Source organism: Microcaecilia unicolor, chromosome 10 (assembly GCF_901765095.1).
Source record: "Microcaecilia unicolor chromosome 10, aMicUni1.1, whole genome shotgun sequence".
NCBI classification, from domain to species: domain Eukaryota; kingdom Metazoa; phylum Chordata; class Amphibia; order Gymnophiona; family Siphonopidae; genus Microcaecilia; species Microcaecilia unicolor.
In genome coordinates, this window is record NC_044040.1 from 97,560,457 (window position 1) to 97,575,690 (window position 15,234).

The 15,234-nt window shown below is 43.9% G+C and overlaps 2 protein-coding genes across 3 annotated transcripts in view; both read left to right on the forward strand.

The window, feature by feature from the left end:
• The first annotated feature begins 2,100 nt into the window (after positions 1-2,100).
• Positions 2,101-15,234, forward strand: part of LOC115478317 (pseudouridine-5'-phosphate glycosidase-like) — a 770,820-nt gene continuing 757,686 nt past the window's right edge. Inside the window, exon 1 of the mRNA XM_030215622.1 lies at positions 2,101-2,263. The gene's annotated coding sequence lies outside the window, so the exon portion shown is untranslated. The remainder of the gene's footprint in view (positions 2,264-15,234) is intronic.
• Positions 12,263-12,814, forward strand: LOC115478488 (prostaglandin E synthase 3-like). Of its 2 annotated transcripts, XM_030215855.1 has the most exons (2): positions 12,263-12,562; positions 12,638-12,814. In XM_030215855.1, exons 1-2 carry the CDS (start codon positions 12,263-12,265, stop codon positions 12,764-12,766), a joined length of 429 nt encoding a protein of 142 aa, XP_030071715.1. In that variant the 3' UTR covers positions 12,767-12,814. The 2 variants fall into 2 exon arrangements, with proteins under 2 accessions (XP_030071715.1, XP_030071714.1); XM_030215854.1 differs by having other exon boundaries at positions 12,263-12,798.

Below are 15,234 nucleotides of genomic sequence, written 5' to 3' on the forward strand. Positions count from 1 at the left end.
TCAGGCAGCATGGCGCTGCATATCTCCGCAGGAAAGTTTCTGGCTGGCAGGGATTGGGGACCCCTGCCAGCCAAACCAGCAGACCTTGAGGCTCAAACCCAAAACTGGGGGGGGGGGGGGGGGGCAGGACCCCAAGGTCCCCTGTGACTACGCCACTGATTTTAAATTTACTACTTAAGAGCTTCATTGTGTACCCTCTAGTCCTAGTATTTTGGTAAGAGTAAACAAGTGATTCATGTCCCCCCCCCCCCAATTCCATTCCACTCATTATTTTATAGACCTCTATCATATCTCTCCTCAGCCATCTCTTCTCTAAGCTGAAGAGCCCTACCCACCTTTAGCCTTTATAGGAAACTCGTCCCATCCCCTTTATGATTTGTTACCCTTCTCTGTACCTTTTCTAATTCCAATATAGTGACCAGAATTGCACATAGTATTCGAGGTACAGTCACACCATGGAGTGATACAAAGGCATTATAACATTCTCATTTTTGGTTTCCCTCCTTTCCTAATAATACCTAGCATTCTATTTGTTTTCATAGCTGCCACTGCATACTGAACAGAAGGTTTCAAAGTATCATGAACAATGACACCTTGATCCTTTACCTGGTCAGTGACTCCTAATGTGGAGCCTTGTATCACATAGCTATAGTTTTGGTTCCTCTTTCCCACATGCATCACTTTGCACTTGCTCACATTACTACTACTACTACTAAACATTTCTAAAGCGCTACTAGGGTTACGCAGCGCTGTACTGTCATCTGCTATTTGGATGCCCAGTCTCCCAGTCTCTAACAACTTTGAATAACTTTATGTTATCAGCAAATTTATTACCTCACTAGTTATTCCCATCTCTAGGTCATTTATAAATATGTTAAAAAGCAGAAGTCCAGCACAGACCCCTGCAGAACCCCACTAATCTACCCTTCTCCATTGGAATACTGACCATTTAACCCAACTCTCTTTTAACAGATTTTATTCAACAATAGTATATTACCTCCTATCCCATGCTCTCTTCTCAGGAGTCTTTCATGAGGTACTTTGTCAAATGCCTTTCACTTTCAAGGGAGAGTGAGGGGGACAATAACCACTGGGAATTAAGGAGGTGTCATGTCTTAATCCCTCCAGTGGACAGCTGCTCGATCAGGGCACCTTTTTGTACCCTGGACACTACCTGAAATAGGTCTAAATAAAGATTCCTTCTTTTTAGACAACATTTTCTTCCCCTTTGGTACTCACTCTTGAATGTCCAGATTTTAGGCCTTCCCTAATCACTATCCAATAACACCCCCTTGCCTATTTGGATGTACTGCAGTGTTGGCTGTCCCTTGCAAAATCAGTGCTTGGACATTTCAAGCAAATGGATGTCTATTTTGGCCTTTTGAGATGTCCATAGCTTTGACAATAAGCGCGAATACATGAAAATATTTGTATCTGCCTTGGAGCAGGTGTAAACTTGTATGAGAGTATTTGAGTGTTGCTAGGGATGGTTCTGGTTGTTATAAGCAAATACCCAAAAACAAAAAGAAGAGGAGTTATGGTGACATCAATAAATAAAAAAAATACCGACTCCAAATATGCGTTAACAAGAGAAATAACATAGGGCATCTTTCATCAAGCTGCGCTAGTGACTTCCGATGCGGTAAGGTCGACAAAGCCAATTCACATGAATGGTCTCCATCGGCCTTGCCATACAGGAACTACTGCTAGTGCGGCTTGATAAAAAGAGGCCCTTAAATCACAGAATATATCTGTATAAGAAAAGAAAAAAAAGCCTCAGAAAACTGACAAGTGATATAGTGAATTTTAAACTAAAATCTATCTATATATGGGATGCAGAACATAGACCAGCCCCACCGCTAGGTATATTCTGCTTACTGCATGAGACTATAAATAAACGTTTAGGGCAGTCTGCAGTGTGTGTGTGAAATTCTCAGAGGTAAGACTAGATGCTGTAAAAGCTCCCTTGCCTAACAATATAGCACAGCTGCGAGCAAAGATAGAGGCTCTAGTGACTGGAGATGAGGGTAGATGATATAAATAGACCAGACATGCAAAGTTCTTCATGTGAAATCCTTAAAGTGGAAATACTGTATTAATATCTTGGAGGAACATACTAGTTGAACCTTGGGAATATCCTCCAAGAGCTTTCACTGCTCTAATTGAGATTTTCAGGAATAATGCCAAAGTTCTGGTGATTTTGCTGTGCTGCAGTGGAAATTCAGAGGTACAAGAAATGCTAGTGATTCCAAAATAGATGAAGGTATGTTGGGAAAATGGGCATGGATGGTGGTAAATCTCGACCTCTGTGATGTTTTATGTTACTTGGAGTAAGGACAGAGATTTGAAGCATGTTGAGGACACATTTCAAACCCATCTACCCAGTAAGCAAGTATTGGCTTGAATAACTTGGACTGACTGAAAATTGTCCTCTTTAATGCAGGCAAAAGTAGATGCCGGCTTTGACATTACTAATTTTTTGCTATAGTTTAGAAAGGCTGCTTAGGGAATGAAATTGCAGAAAGTTTCAGAAAATTCACAGGCAATTTGCTCATTAACCACAACCCATATTAATAGTGGATTAAAATCTGCACAGGCACTTCTAGCATAGGCATGTTTTAAGCAAATTTTAAAAAAGAAACTTTACAAGATTTCCTACAATGTATATAGACCAAAATTGCTCACTGTACACTGCCAGTAAAATGGGCTATTCAAATTATTGTGTTCATAAGTCATCCATTTTACACCCCACTTGGTACCCTTTCACTCTTCCATGCTGCTTATAGTAATTATTCAGATGATTAATTGACACATCATATGTCTCCAAGTCTAGTGATAATGCTATCTGGTATTTTTTTTCAATATACTGCACACAAATTTGTGTGAAAAAGTAATCTGATCTACAAAGCTTGTGTTAAATTTCACTATTTGTATTTTAATTATAACTCCAGTCACTGTTGTAACTCATATAAGGGCCTATTTACTAACCTGTATTGGCTGTTAATGTGGCAATTAACACACAGCCAGATGCACAAAGGTCCCGTTAAGGATCCGTCTGCGTTTCCAAATTGGTAAAAATTTACCGATTTAGAAACACAGAGGGATTCACAAAGAAAATCACATGCAAATGAGCTGCTCATTGCTTTTGCGACCAAGCTCATTTGCATGCGATATGGGGGAAGCAAGTTGGTGAGCTGAGCATGCGCAGAACAGTCAATCGCTATGCATGGCTGCTCTGTGCATGCTACAGATGGCTCTCATACATGCAGACAAGTTGCATGTACGATAGCAGTAGGGTTACCCTTTTTTTTTTTTTGGCAAAAAACACAAGCGCTTTTTTTTTTGGATGGGCTACCTGTATTGCAGCTCCCTGCCTCCCGGTGCTGGGAAAAAGTGAGAAAAACCTCTCTGCTGCCCTTTGCTCTTCTGTGAGGAATCAACAGCATCAGGGCTTGGCTCCACCAGGAACTTCCTGGTGTCTCCTCCAGTAATGAGTGGGCAGGACATCCCATGCTGATGCTGTCCAATTGGTTTAGCCCCTCTCTGTGGAGGGGGGCACCAGGAAGTTTCGGATCCAATCAGTTCACCGCTCTAAGTGATGTCATCAGGAAAGCCCTGCAGGGAGGAGGAGTTGGAGAGCAGCCAGCTAATGAGAGTCCATCTTCAGGGAGATGGGCGTTCTAAGATGTCAGCCGGCCAATAGAAGGAAGCAGCAGGAATAGCTGGGGGTGGAACCAAGCCCGTTTCCCACAGACGCTGTTTTTTTTGATGGACCCTTGTCTTCCTTGCATTTTTGGTAAGTCACCATTACTTTTTATGCTTTACATTTCAGTACTGCCCCCCCCCCACCCTGACTTTCTTGCCAGTAAAATGTGATTTGAAAAAGAAAACATATGGACGGCTTTCATACACGCAAAGAAGCTGAGTGTATGCTGGTATACTTTTTTTTTTTTTTTTTTGTGCTCCATCTTCCCTGCTTGTTTCTCCCTTCTCCTACTTGCGATAATGAAGAATTTTACTCCCTTTAAAATTTACACGGTAAAGGTAGGGACTGCTTTTGTGCATGGGGTCGGAAAACGGTAGTGCATCGCATCGGGCATTCACATTATAATAGTAATTAGCTCATTGCATTCCCGTTTGTTGTTAGCTGCTACCGTGACAGGAAAATGGCTCGGAGAACCCTTTTTGTGCGCTAAACTGGCTAGAACCAGTTTAAAAAACCATGTTGCTGGCTCGTTAAGTTTAGTGCATCTGGCCCACAGTACCTTAGCAGTTTAACTCAAGGTACTTTACATGTTAACACCTAATGTGGATTGGGACAGAGAATGGGTAGAGAACAGAAAGTGACTGTTCCTTATAGTTATATGGAAGTATTTACTATGCTGAATTATTAAAGCTGCAGCACAAACATGGTTAATGCTACCTCAATCATGTAGCTAACTGCATCACATTATCTGCAATGCAGTTACACTGAGAAAAGCTCTTTGCTTCATAGAAACAGACGGCAGATAAGGCCATATAACCCAGTGGTGTGCTGGAGCTGGCTTGCAACCGGCTTGCAACAGCCGATTGTTAAATTTTTTTACCGATTTGCGAGCCGGTTGTTCTTGAGGGGCGAGCCAGCTCTCCTTCCTCCCTCCCTCCTCTCCCTTGTCCAGCGAAATCTTCGGGGCAGGCGGTCTTGCCTGCCCGCTGGCCGGCACTGACCTTCCCCACTGCCGGATCACTCTTTAAAAATGGCCGCCGAGACCTTCTGCTGAAGTCTTGGAGGCCGCACTTGTAAGTCTTGGCGGCCATTTTTAAGAGCAATCTGGCAGCGGGGAGAATCAGCGCCGGCAGTGGGCAGGAAAGACTGGGGATCTTTCCTGCCTGCCCTGAAGATTCGCTGACAACCTTGTGGCTGGAGGGGGGGGGGCAGGGGAGAGAAGGGAGTCACTGGACATGGGTGGCTGGAGGGGGGCAGGGAAGAGAAGGGAGTCGCTAGACATGGGTGGCTGGAGGGGGGCAGGGAGAGGAGAGTCGCTGGGCATGGGTGGCTGGAGGGGGCAGGGGAGAGAGGAGGGTTGCTGGACATGGGTGGATGGAGGTGAGGGCAGGGGAGAGGAGGGTCGCTGGATATGGATGGAAGGGAGGGCAGGGGGAGAGAAGGTCGCTGGACATGGGTGGCTGGAGGGTGGGGGCAGGGGGAGAGGAGGGGTTGATGGACATGGGTGGATGGAGGGGAGGGCAGGGGAGAGGAGGGTCACTGGGTATGGGTGGATGGAGGGCAGGGGAGAGGAGGATCACTGGGTATGGGTGAATGGAGGGCAGGGCAGGGGGAGAGGAAGGGGTCGCTGGACATGGGAGGATGGAGGGGAGGGAAGAGTGAGGAAGAGATGAGATGAGGGAAAAGGAAGAGAGGAGAAAAACTGCATCTGGATGAAGAAAATAGGCAGAAGCTGGATCCACTGGACAGTCAAGTCTGTGGAGGACCAGAAATGAAGGAGGAAAGGAAAGAAATAAATGGAAAGGAAGCCCTGGAAACGGAGTTAAGAGGACAGATAGCAGCAGAATTGGATACTGGGTCAGCATGATCAGAAAAAACAAAGTCACCAGAAAACAAAGGTAGAAAAAATCATTTATTTTCATTATAGTGTTTGGAATATGTTCACTTTGAGAATCAGGTGCTCAACATTAAAAGTTCATATTTATTTACTTATTTATGACTTTTATCGCACATTAAACATGAATTAGATTGGAACCTGGGATCATTTAATTTTTTTTCCTGGAGTAATGCATTGCCCCCCCCCCCCCCCCAGGCTCTCTCCCCGGCTATAGCCAGCTCTGCAATTGGGGGGGGGGGGGGGCGCAGAGGGGGACCGGGGAGAGAGCCTGTTGTTAAACATTACCAGCACACCACTGATATGACCTATCCAGTCTGCCCATCCTCTGTAACCCCTAACTCTTCCTTTTCCTAAGCGATCCCACATGCTTATCCCATGCCTTTTAAAATCTGGAACAGTCCTCGACTCCACAACCTCCACCGGGAGGCCATTCCACACCTCCACCACCCTTCCTGTGAAATAGTACTTCCTTAGACTACTCCTAAGCCTATTACCTCTTAACTTTGTCATATGCCCCCTCATTCCAGAGCTCTCCTTCAGTTGAAAAAGGCTCTCTTGTCATGTTATCTCTATGACAATGCTGTAACAGAAGCGTAGCTAGGTGGGGCGCAGGGGAGCGGTCGATCCCCCAAACAGCTGTTTAGAAAAAAATGTCACCTATGCGCCTCATGCTAATACATTTGTTTCTGCTCCCTCCCTCCCAAGTCTTTATTCCTTTCCAGTCTCTTCTGCCCGTCTCTCCCATCCTGTGGTCACTTTTACTTCTCTGAGCCTTCTCCCTCCTGTGCAGCACCGGTGATTCACAGTCAGCCTTCTGCCAGCGTCGAGGCCTCTCCTCAGGCGCATCCCCCCTCTGCGGGAAGCAGGAAGGTGCAATTGAGTAGGCGGGATGCGCCTGAGGAGAGGCCCTGACGCTGGCAGAAGGCTGACTGTGAATCGCCGGTGCTGCACAGGAATTAAAAAGTGACCACGCGGACGGGAGAAACAGGCAGAAGAGAAGGTGTAAGATGCAACACTCGGGGGGGGGGGGGGGGGGACTGGAGAAGGGAGAAAGCTGCCCAAGGGGGGGGGGTGGGCTGGAGAAGGGAGAAAGCTGCACAAGGAGGGGAGGGGCTGGAGAAGGGAGAAAGCTGCTCAAGGAGGGGAGGGGAGAGAGCTGCCCAAGGGGGGGGGGGGGGCTGGAGAAGGGAGAAAGCTGCCCAGGGAGGTTTATTTGACTAGAGTGGAAGTGAGCCTATCTAGTCCACTTTAACAAGGGAGCCAATTTGGGTAATCTGTGTCCACCCCCCACCCCCTGCAGCTGTCGTTGCCGTTCAGTTCAAAGCAAGCAAACTTATGATCTGCTGCATACACATCGTTCAGATCCCTTTCTAGGTCTGTGACTCCTAACACGGACCTGCATGACATAGCTGTAATTCGGGTTTCCTCTTACCCACATACATCACTTTGCACTTGTCAATATTGAACTTCATCTGCCACTTGGACGCCCAATCCCCCAGTCTCGCGAGGTCCTCCTGTAATCTTTCACACTCGTGGACGTAGTTTGACTGTTTCATTTGGGGGGGGGGCAAAGGATGGGACAGAGCAAATTAGTATATTCATTTGCATATATATATATATATATATATATATATATATATATATATATATATATATGCAATGAATATGCTAATATGGAGGAAGGAAGGGGAAAAGAGCTGGCTTTTTTTGGGACTGAAGAAACTGCAATTTAGGGTTTATGTTCTTTGTGGATGGCAGTGTGAGTGAATTGCAGGGATACTCTTTGGTAATTCTTTTAATGCACTGGTTTGTTTTCACTAATAAAGATTTTGTAATTTATATAGAACAGGAGTACTGTTTGTTGTTAATGTTTTTGGGAATACCATAAGCCAGCTCTTTCTCCCTTCCTTCCTTCATTCGTTCCTCCTTACCCAGCACTCCCCTCTTCCTCATCCAGTAGTATTTCCCCACCCCCCTTTCCCATACCATAACCAGTGTTGAACCTTAGAAATGCATAGGCTCTATATGTAGATCCTTCAAGAGGTAGTGTGTTATGATTTAGGCTCTATACCCTTTCTGATGTTTTGGTGCCATCTCAGTAAGGCCAACACACAATCTCTCCACTGCAAAAACGCTATACACAAACGTGTGCAAAAACACACTCATATCCTTAATAAACCATAACAGCACTAATTCCAGGACAGGACAAGCTACAACCTTATGTGTGAAAAGGCAGAACTGTAATTACACCAGGCCTCTAAAAACACCAATACACTACCTCGTGAAAAAAAGCAAACAAAAAGGCTGCAAATACTACACGCTAGCAGAATACTGCACCTTGATCACACATGACACAACAGACATGACACAACTAGAAATCAAAAAATATGAAGGCAAATACTGAACTGGAAAGTTAACTCAAGAAGTCAGACTCAGCATGCAGCAATACCAGAAAAATTGAAACTTACATGCAAAATATCACAGATGCACATTTCCAAAAGCTCAAAGCTGTTCAAATGATATCCAATCAACAACAATGTATATTCAAATCAATTGCTTAAATAGACTGCTGTTCTAGTCAGCAGAGGATTCAAATGTTCTTTCTTTTTGTTGTATCTTATTTAAGCAATTGATTTGAATTGATTTGAATATACATTGTTGATTGGATATCATTTGAACAGCTTTGAACTATTTGATTTTTGATATCTATAGTATTTTCAATTTAGCCAGAGTTTTGAGTATGGTACGCATTTCCAAAAGCTGACATATTCTGAATAAAATACTTTTCTACCTTTGTTGTCTGATCATTTAGTTTTTCTATTTTCTTTGGTCCCAGTGTCTTCAGTTTTATGCAGTGTCTTCTTTCCATTTGATATTTTTTCCCTCACCATGTCCACCATCCTCCTGTGTCTTTATGCGTCCTGTCTACCATCTGTAGCCCCTGTCCCTATCCTTTCTTGAGTTTCAGTATCTGCCCTCAACGTGTTCCAAACCAGCCCTTAAACTCAACAGTTTTTCCCTCCATCCATATCCAGCAATTTTCTCCTCACTTCCCTCCATCCATGTGCATCTACTTCCTCTGTCTTCCCTCCTCTCCATCCATGTCCAGCATTCTCCTCTCTCCCTTCCCTCCATCCATGTGTATCTCCTTCCTTGTCTTTCCTTCCCTCCACCCTTGTCCAACTTTTCTCCTCTCTTCCCTGCCCTCCACTCCATCCATGTCCAGCATTTCTCCTCTCTTCCCTCCCCTCCATCCATGTGCATCTCCTTCCTGACTTCTCTCCCTCCCTCCATCCATCCATCCAGCAACTCTCCATTCTCCCCTGCCCTCTCCTCCATCCATCCATCCATATCCAGCAAATTTCCTCTCTCCCATTTCCCCTCCAGCATTCTCCTCCTTCCCCTGCCCTGCGCTCCATGTCCAGCCAACTCTCCATTCTCCCTTGCCTCTCCTCCATACATCTCCAGCAATTTCCTCTCTCTCCCCTTTCCCCTCCATCAATCCCTGTTATCCAGCAATTCTCCTCTCTCCCTTCCCATCCTGTTCCTTTCCATCCCCTTCCCCATTCTATCCAGCGTCTCCCCAAGACAGACCACAATAAAGAATTGGCAACATGAACACAGCAGCTCACAGGTTTGTTGTGTTTTGAGTGAACGGCGACAGCTGCGCGGGGGAGTGGAAACAGAGGTTTACCAATGGCTTCCTTCCTTACAGTGGGCTAGATAGGAGCCAGCACTTTCACTCCAGCAGCGAACAGGCGGACGGAGCGAGCGGGGGTTGTAAAAGCAGCAAGCAGGCACGCTCGTCTCCGTCCACTTCCCTGCCTTCTCAGCGTCCCGCCTGCCCGAAAGGAATGACATCAGAGGAAGGCGGGATGCAGAGAGGGCAGGGAAGCGGACGGAGACGAGTGTGCCTGCTTGCTGCTTTTACAACTGGCGCCCCACCCGCCAGTTCGCTGAAGCGATTTCGGGTAAATCGTCGTCATCGTCATTTGGGGGAGGCAATCCCCCCTCAGTCTACGCCCATGTTCACTCTCCTCCTGCGACTTGACGACCCTGAATAACTTTGTGTCCATCTGCGAATTTAATTACCATCACTAGTTACTCCCATCTCTAGGTCATTTATAAATATATTAAAAAGTAGCGGTCCCAGCACAGACCCCTGAGGGACCCCACTAACTACCCTTCACCATTGAGAATACTGACCATTCAATCCTATTCTCTGCTTCCTATCTTTCAACCAGCTCTTAATCCATAGCAATACCCTACCTCTGATCCCATGACTCTCTCCCGTTTCCTCTGGAGTCTTTCATGAGGCACTTTCTCAAACGCCTTCTTAAAATCCAGATACACTATATCCACCGGCTCCCCATTGTCCACATGTTTGTTCACCCCCTCAAAAAAATGCAGTAGATTGGTGAGGCAAGACTTCCCTTCACTAAATCCGTACTGACTTTGACTCATCAGCCCATGTTTTTGTATGTGCTCTGTAATTTTATTCTTATAATAGCCTCTACCATTTTGCCCGGTACCGACGTCGGACTCACCGGTCTATAATTTCCCGGATCTCCTCTGGAACCTTTTTAAAAATCAGCGTACACCGGCTACTCTCCAGTCTTCCGGTACCACACCTGATTTTAGGGCTAGATTGCATATTACTAATAGTAGCTCTACAAGTTCATTTTTCAGTTCTATTATACTCTGGGATGAATACCATCTGGTCCTGGTGATTTACTACTCTTCAGTTTGCAGAACTGACCCATTACATCCTCCAAGTTTACAGAGAATTCGTTTCGTTTCTCTGACTCGCCTGCTTCAAATATCCTTTCCGGCACCGGTGTCCCTCCCAAATCCTCCTCGGTGAAGACCGAAGCAAAGAATTCATTTAATTTCTCCGCTTTGTCTTTGTCTTCCCTGATCGCCCCTTTAACACCACTTTCGTCCAGCAGCCCAACCGATGCTTTAGCTGGCTTCCTGCTTTTAATGTATCTAAAAAATTTTTACTCTGGGTGGCCAGAGTTTTTAAAATGTTGTTTTTTTTTTTTTTTTAAAATAATTTTCAGAGTTAAAATATTAAATATAAAGTACCTGTCAGGGGATCCAGGGGTCCAGCAGGATCATTGGTGGCCAGTGAGAGTCCTTCCCTGGTGGTCTGGGGGCTTTAGGGACAGGAGCTGTGCCTTTTTGCAACCTTCTCCGGGGCTGCCCAGCCAGAAACTGAGCTTTTCTGGGCAGCCGCTATAGGAAAATGGCCAGTCTGAGACCTAGTTGTGGATTCGCCTGGTTCTGCTGATTGCGAATTACTGCCTGAGTCAGGAAAATGGGCCCAAACTGAGCTGGGAGCTCGATTTTTGAGCTGCCCGGCCGGAGTTCCATGGGATTTGGCGTTATTTTTGCCAGAGCGTTTTGGATCACTGGGGATCCGTCGGACTCGAATGAAGGGTGGTCACCAGGTGGGGAGACTATTGGGATCTATGTAAGAGATCTGATGGCCCAGAGAAATGTTTTTTTTTTTTTTTAAATGTGATTTTTGAAGTGTTTGGTGCTTGAGGGGTTAATTTAATTTAAATTGTATTTATTATTATTATTTATTGCATTTGTACCCCACATTATCCCACCTATTTGCAGGCTCAATGTGGCTTACAGAGTGTTGTTATGACATCGTCATCATGACAGGATCTAGATGCAATCAATATTAAGCAGAAGATGTATGAGGGAGAAGAGAAGGAAGGGTTATATACAGTAGGGTATTTGTGGTTATGGGTTCCTAAGAACTTCCTTTGGTAAACTGGGGGGGGGGGGGGTGTTTTGGTTAAAAAAAATTGTTTAAGGTAGAGAAAATCTTAGATTTGCGTATAGGGTGATTTTGAAGGTCTGGGATGGATTTTCTTTTTCTTTAAAATTCTTAATGGAGGGTTTTAAGGGGAATTTTCTTAATTATCCTGAAAAATTTTTTGGGAAGTTTGTGGGTTAAGTTAGTTTTATTTAAGGAAGATTGAATGATGCCCTTTAAAAAAAGGAATTTTGAAAATTAAAAACAGTATTATGTGGAAGGATGTGCATATGGCACACTGAAATTTTGGTCCAGTTTGACTGAAATTTAATGGTAAAATTTTGGAAAAATATCATTTTGTCATTATATTCTATGGAGATGTTGTTTTGGAAGTGTCCGTGTTGAATTTTTGGTCGCAGATATGCAATCATGTGTCTGGTCTGTGGAAAATCACCTGGCATTGGAGACCGTTGTTGTTTGATAAGTTTCATTTGCCCCAGCTTTCCCCAAAAGGGTGCGCGAGCAAGCAAGCAGTCGGTCGGGAAGGGGTTGTGGTAGTGGTGGTAGGGAGTAGTGGTAGTGAAAGCGCGTGCGCAGGAGTTGTCTCGCCGCTCGCGAAGATGAGAGGACGAACGCAGCGGTGTGGGAGCAGCACTAGTAGATAAGTTAATATTCCAACTATCTTACCTTCGGGATAGGGGCCCTCTGCCTACCTGGCGAGGCCGGAGCTGTGGGACATAATGGTTGTAAAGACCCTCGAGAACAAAGGCGCGCGTGATAGCGTGATCGTGTGTTTGTGTGGGTGGGTGAGAGGAAGAGCTGCCGCCGTCACCAAGCAGTGCCTCGCTGACGCCAAGATATATTGACCGACCAGCCCACCTCCGACATGCAGCCAGCATCTGTGAAGTGGTATGACCGAAGGGACTATGTCTTCATTGAGTTCTGTATTGAAGACAGTAGAGACGTTAAAATAGATTTTGAAAAATCCAAACTTATTTTCAGTTGTCTTGGAGGAAGCGATAATCTTAAACATTTAAATAAAATTGAACTCTATCAGTACATTGATCCAAATGATTTTAAGCACAAAAGGACGGACAGATCTATTTTATGTTGTTTACGAAAAAGAGAGTCTGGTCAGTCATGGTCCAGGCTAACAAAAGATAAGGCAAAGCTAAATTGGCTCAGTGTGGATTTTAATAACTGGAAAGACTGGGAAGATGATTTAGATGAAGATATGTCCAATTTTGACCGCTTTTCTGAGATGATGAACAACATGGGAGGGGATGAGGATGTAGATTTACCAGAAGTAGATGGGGCAGATGGTTCACCAGATAGTGATGATGACAAAATGCCAGATCTGGAAAGAAGAGCTGCTGTCTTCAAGGGTTGAGGGAAAAGGGTTGGGCGGGGAAACAATACTTCTCACAAATTTTAAATAATTCCTGAGTTTGGTAGCTATAAAAGCATTTCCTGCTTCCTTTAAGCCATTCTTCAAACTGTTTAAAAACAAAGAAGGTATCACTGAGGGTTGATGTGTACCATTGAACAGGACAGTCTTAACCATATGAGACAATAATGTTATGTATGAACACCTTTCCACTGACTTCCAGGATAGGATTGTTGGGTATAAACAGTTGATAGCCAATGTAACCATAAAAGGTCTTGGCCTTCCAAAGAGAAATCTAATTAGCAGCGCCATTTAAAACATGTCAAATACAGGCTTTTCTATTAAGCCTTTACAATGTTGGTTCCCAAACAATTAAGCATTTGGTGTGGGTCCCCCCCTCCCCCCAAGAAGCTGACACATTTTTAATTGGCTTACAGCATTATAAGTGATGATGTACCGTATCTGTCGTCTTCATCTTTTTTTTTTTTTTTAATTTTGCTAACTTGTGTTCTTATGTTCAAAAAAGCATTTATTCCACTTTTTTTGTGTTTATTTATTTATTTATTTATCCCATTTGTACCCACATTATCCCACCTTTTTGCAGGCTCAATGTGGCTTACAGAGTAAGGTTATGATAGAGTCAAGACATGATTTAAATACAGTTGATTATAAGCTGAGGTAGAAGAGGATTTAGATGGGTGGATGTCGGGTAGGTTATGTGAGAAGTGTTTTAGGTGTGTTTGGATGGATTGGGGGATGATTTGTATCATTGAGGGTGACTTTTGTAAGCTTTGTTAAAGAGGTGTGTTTTCAGAGCTTTGCGGAAGCTGGTTAAATTGTTCATCGTTTTCAGGGTCTTAGGTAACGCATTCCAAAACTGTGTGCTTTTGTATGCAAAGGTCGTAGCATAGGCCTGTTTGTATTTCACTCCTTTGCAACTGGGGAAATTCAGATTTAGGAATTTGCGGGCCAATCTTTTGGCGTTTCTGGGCGGTAGGTCCACTAGGTTTAGCATATAAAGTGGGGCATTGCGTGAATGATTTTGTGCACGGTTGTGCAGATTTTGAACTCAATTCGTTCCTTGAGCGGAAGCCAATGTAGTTTCTTTCTTAGGGGCTTCGCACTTTCATATTTAGGTTTTCCAAAGATGAGTCTAGCTGCCGTGTTTTGGGTTGTTTGTAGTTTTTTAATGGTCTGTTCTTTACAGCCTGCGTATAGAGCGTTGCAGTAGTCCAGGTGGCTTATAACTAGTGACTGTACTAGGGTGCGAAAGATGTTTCTTGGGAAAAAAGGTTTAATTCTTTTGAGTTCCTACATCGATTGGAACATTTTTTTCGTTGTGTATTTCACGTGGGTATTGAGTGTTAGGTTTCGATCGATGGTGACTCCAAGAATTTTCAGATTTTCAGAGATACGAAGTGTGCAATGAGGTGTGGTTATAGTGGAGTAATTGTTTGTATTGTATTGGGAGGTGTATTGAGTTGCTATTTAGTGTTCTAGGTATGGCCTAGTCAAGACCTGAAAACTCCTGTCCATACCCCACATTTTACTCAATTGGAGTTTATACATTTGGTATTGGTCCACCAATGAACTTTTACATCCTAGCACAGAAGAGGAAGATAGCTGTACATTATACTGTTGCTTGGTGATCTGTTCATTTAGACCAAATTGAATTTACACTGTCAGTATGGAAACGAGTGACAAAATATGATACACTATCGGGTATATATATATATATAAAAATATATATATATATAAAAATATATATTTTTTTTTTGGACTGATCAAGTGTGAAAACCCTCACGTGTTCAGAATGGTGGCATTTTTTTTTTAAATATGCATTTCTAATAAACTGTTGAAGATTACTGGGCAGTTTATTTTAATTTTTTCCAAAGTATCCACATTTCTGTACCTACATGGCTTGTTCTGTTTTACTGTTTGCACATTTTTTTTCATGTTTCTATTTGAGAGAAAAATGAAAGGTAGCAATTATTTAATTTCTGTATGACAAAAGAAATCTATTTACACTTTCCCAGCAAATTTTTAAAAAGAAACAAGTGACTCTGTGATTTGAAAATTGTAGGTACATTTTGACCTGAGTTTAAGTGTTGTGATTTGAGTGAAATAAAACAGTACTGATGGGCAAGAAGGTCATTCTGCATTTGTGGATAACACAAGACTGCCCATTGTTGTCACAGTGGCGCGCAAGGATGATTTTTCTTTGTTCATTGGAGCGCAGAGCAGTGGGTGACTTGGCCACACCTAGAGGTTTTTTGCCAGACCTGGGCCCCATTTTGGGACTCTTTAACGGCAGTGGCGCGGAGCAGAATACTTAAGTCCTAAGACAATGCATGGCGATGCATTATTGGCACAGCAGCAGAAATGGAGGGGGAGGGAGGGGAGGGTAATATAATGTACACACAAGTAACAGGTTCGTGTTGATCTTCATGGATAAAGTATGTTTTATCTAT

Bases quoted from the DNA above. Each gene is read 5' to 3' on its own strand.
- LOC115478488 (XM_030215854.1), top strand. From the start codon at position 12,263: ATGCAGCCAGCATCTGTGAAGTGGTATGACCGAAGGGACTATGTCTTC.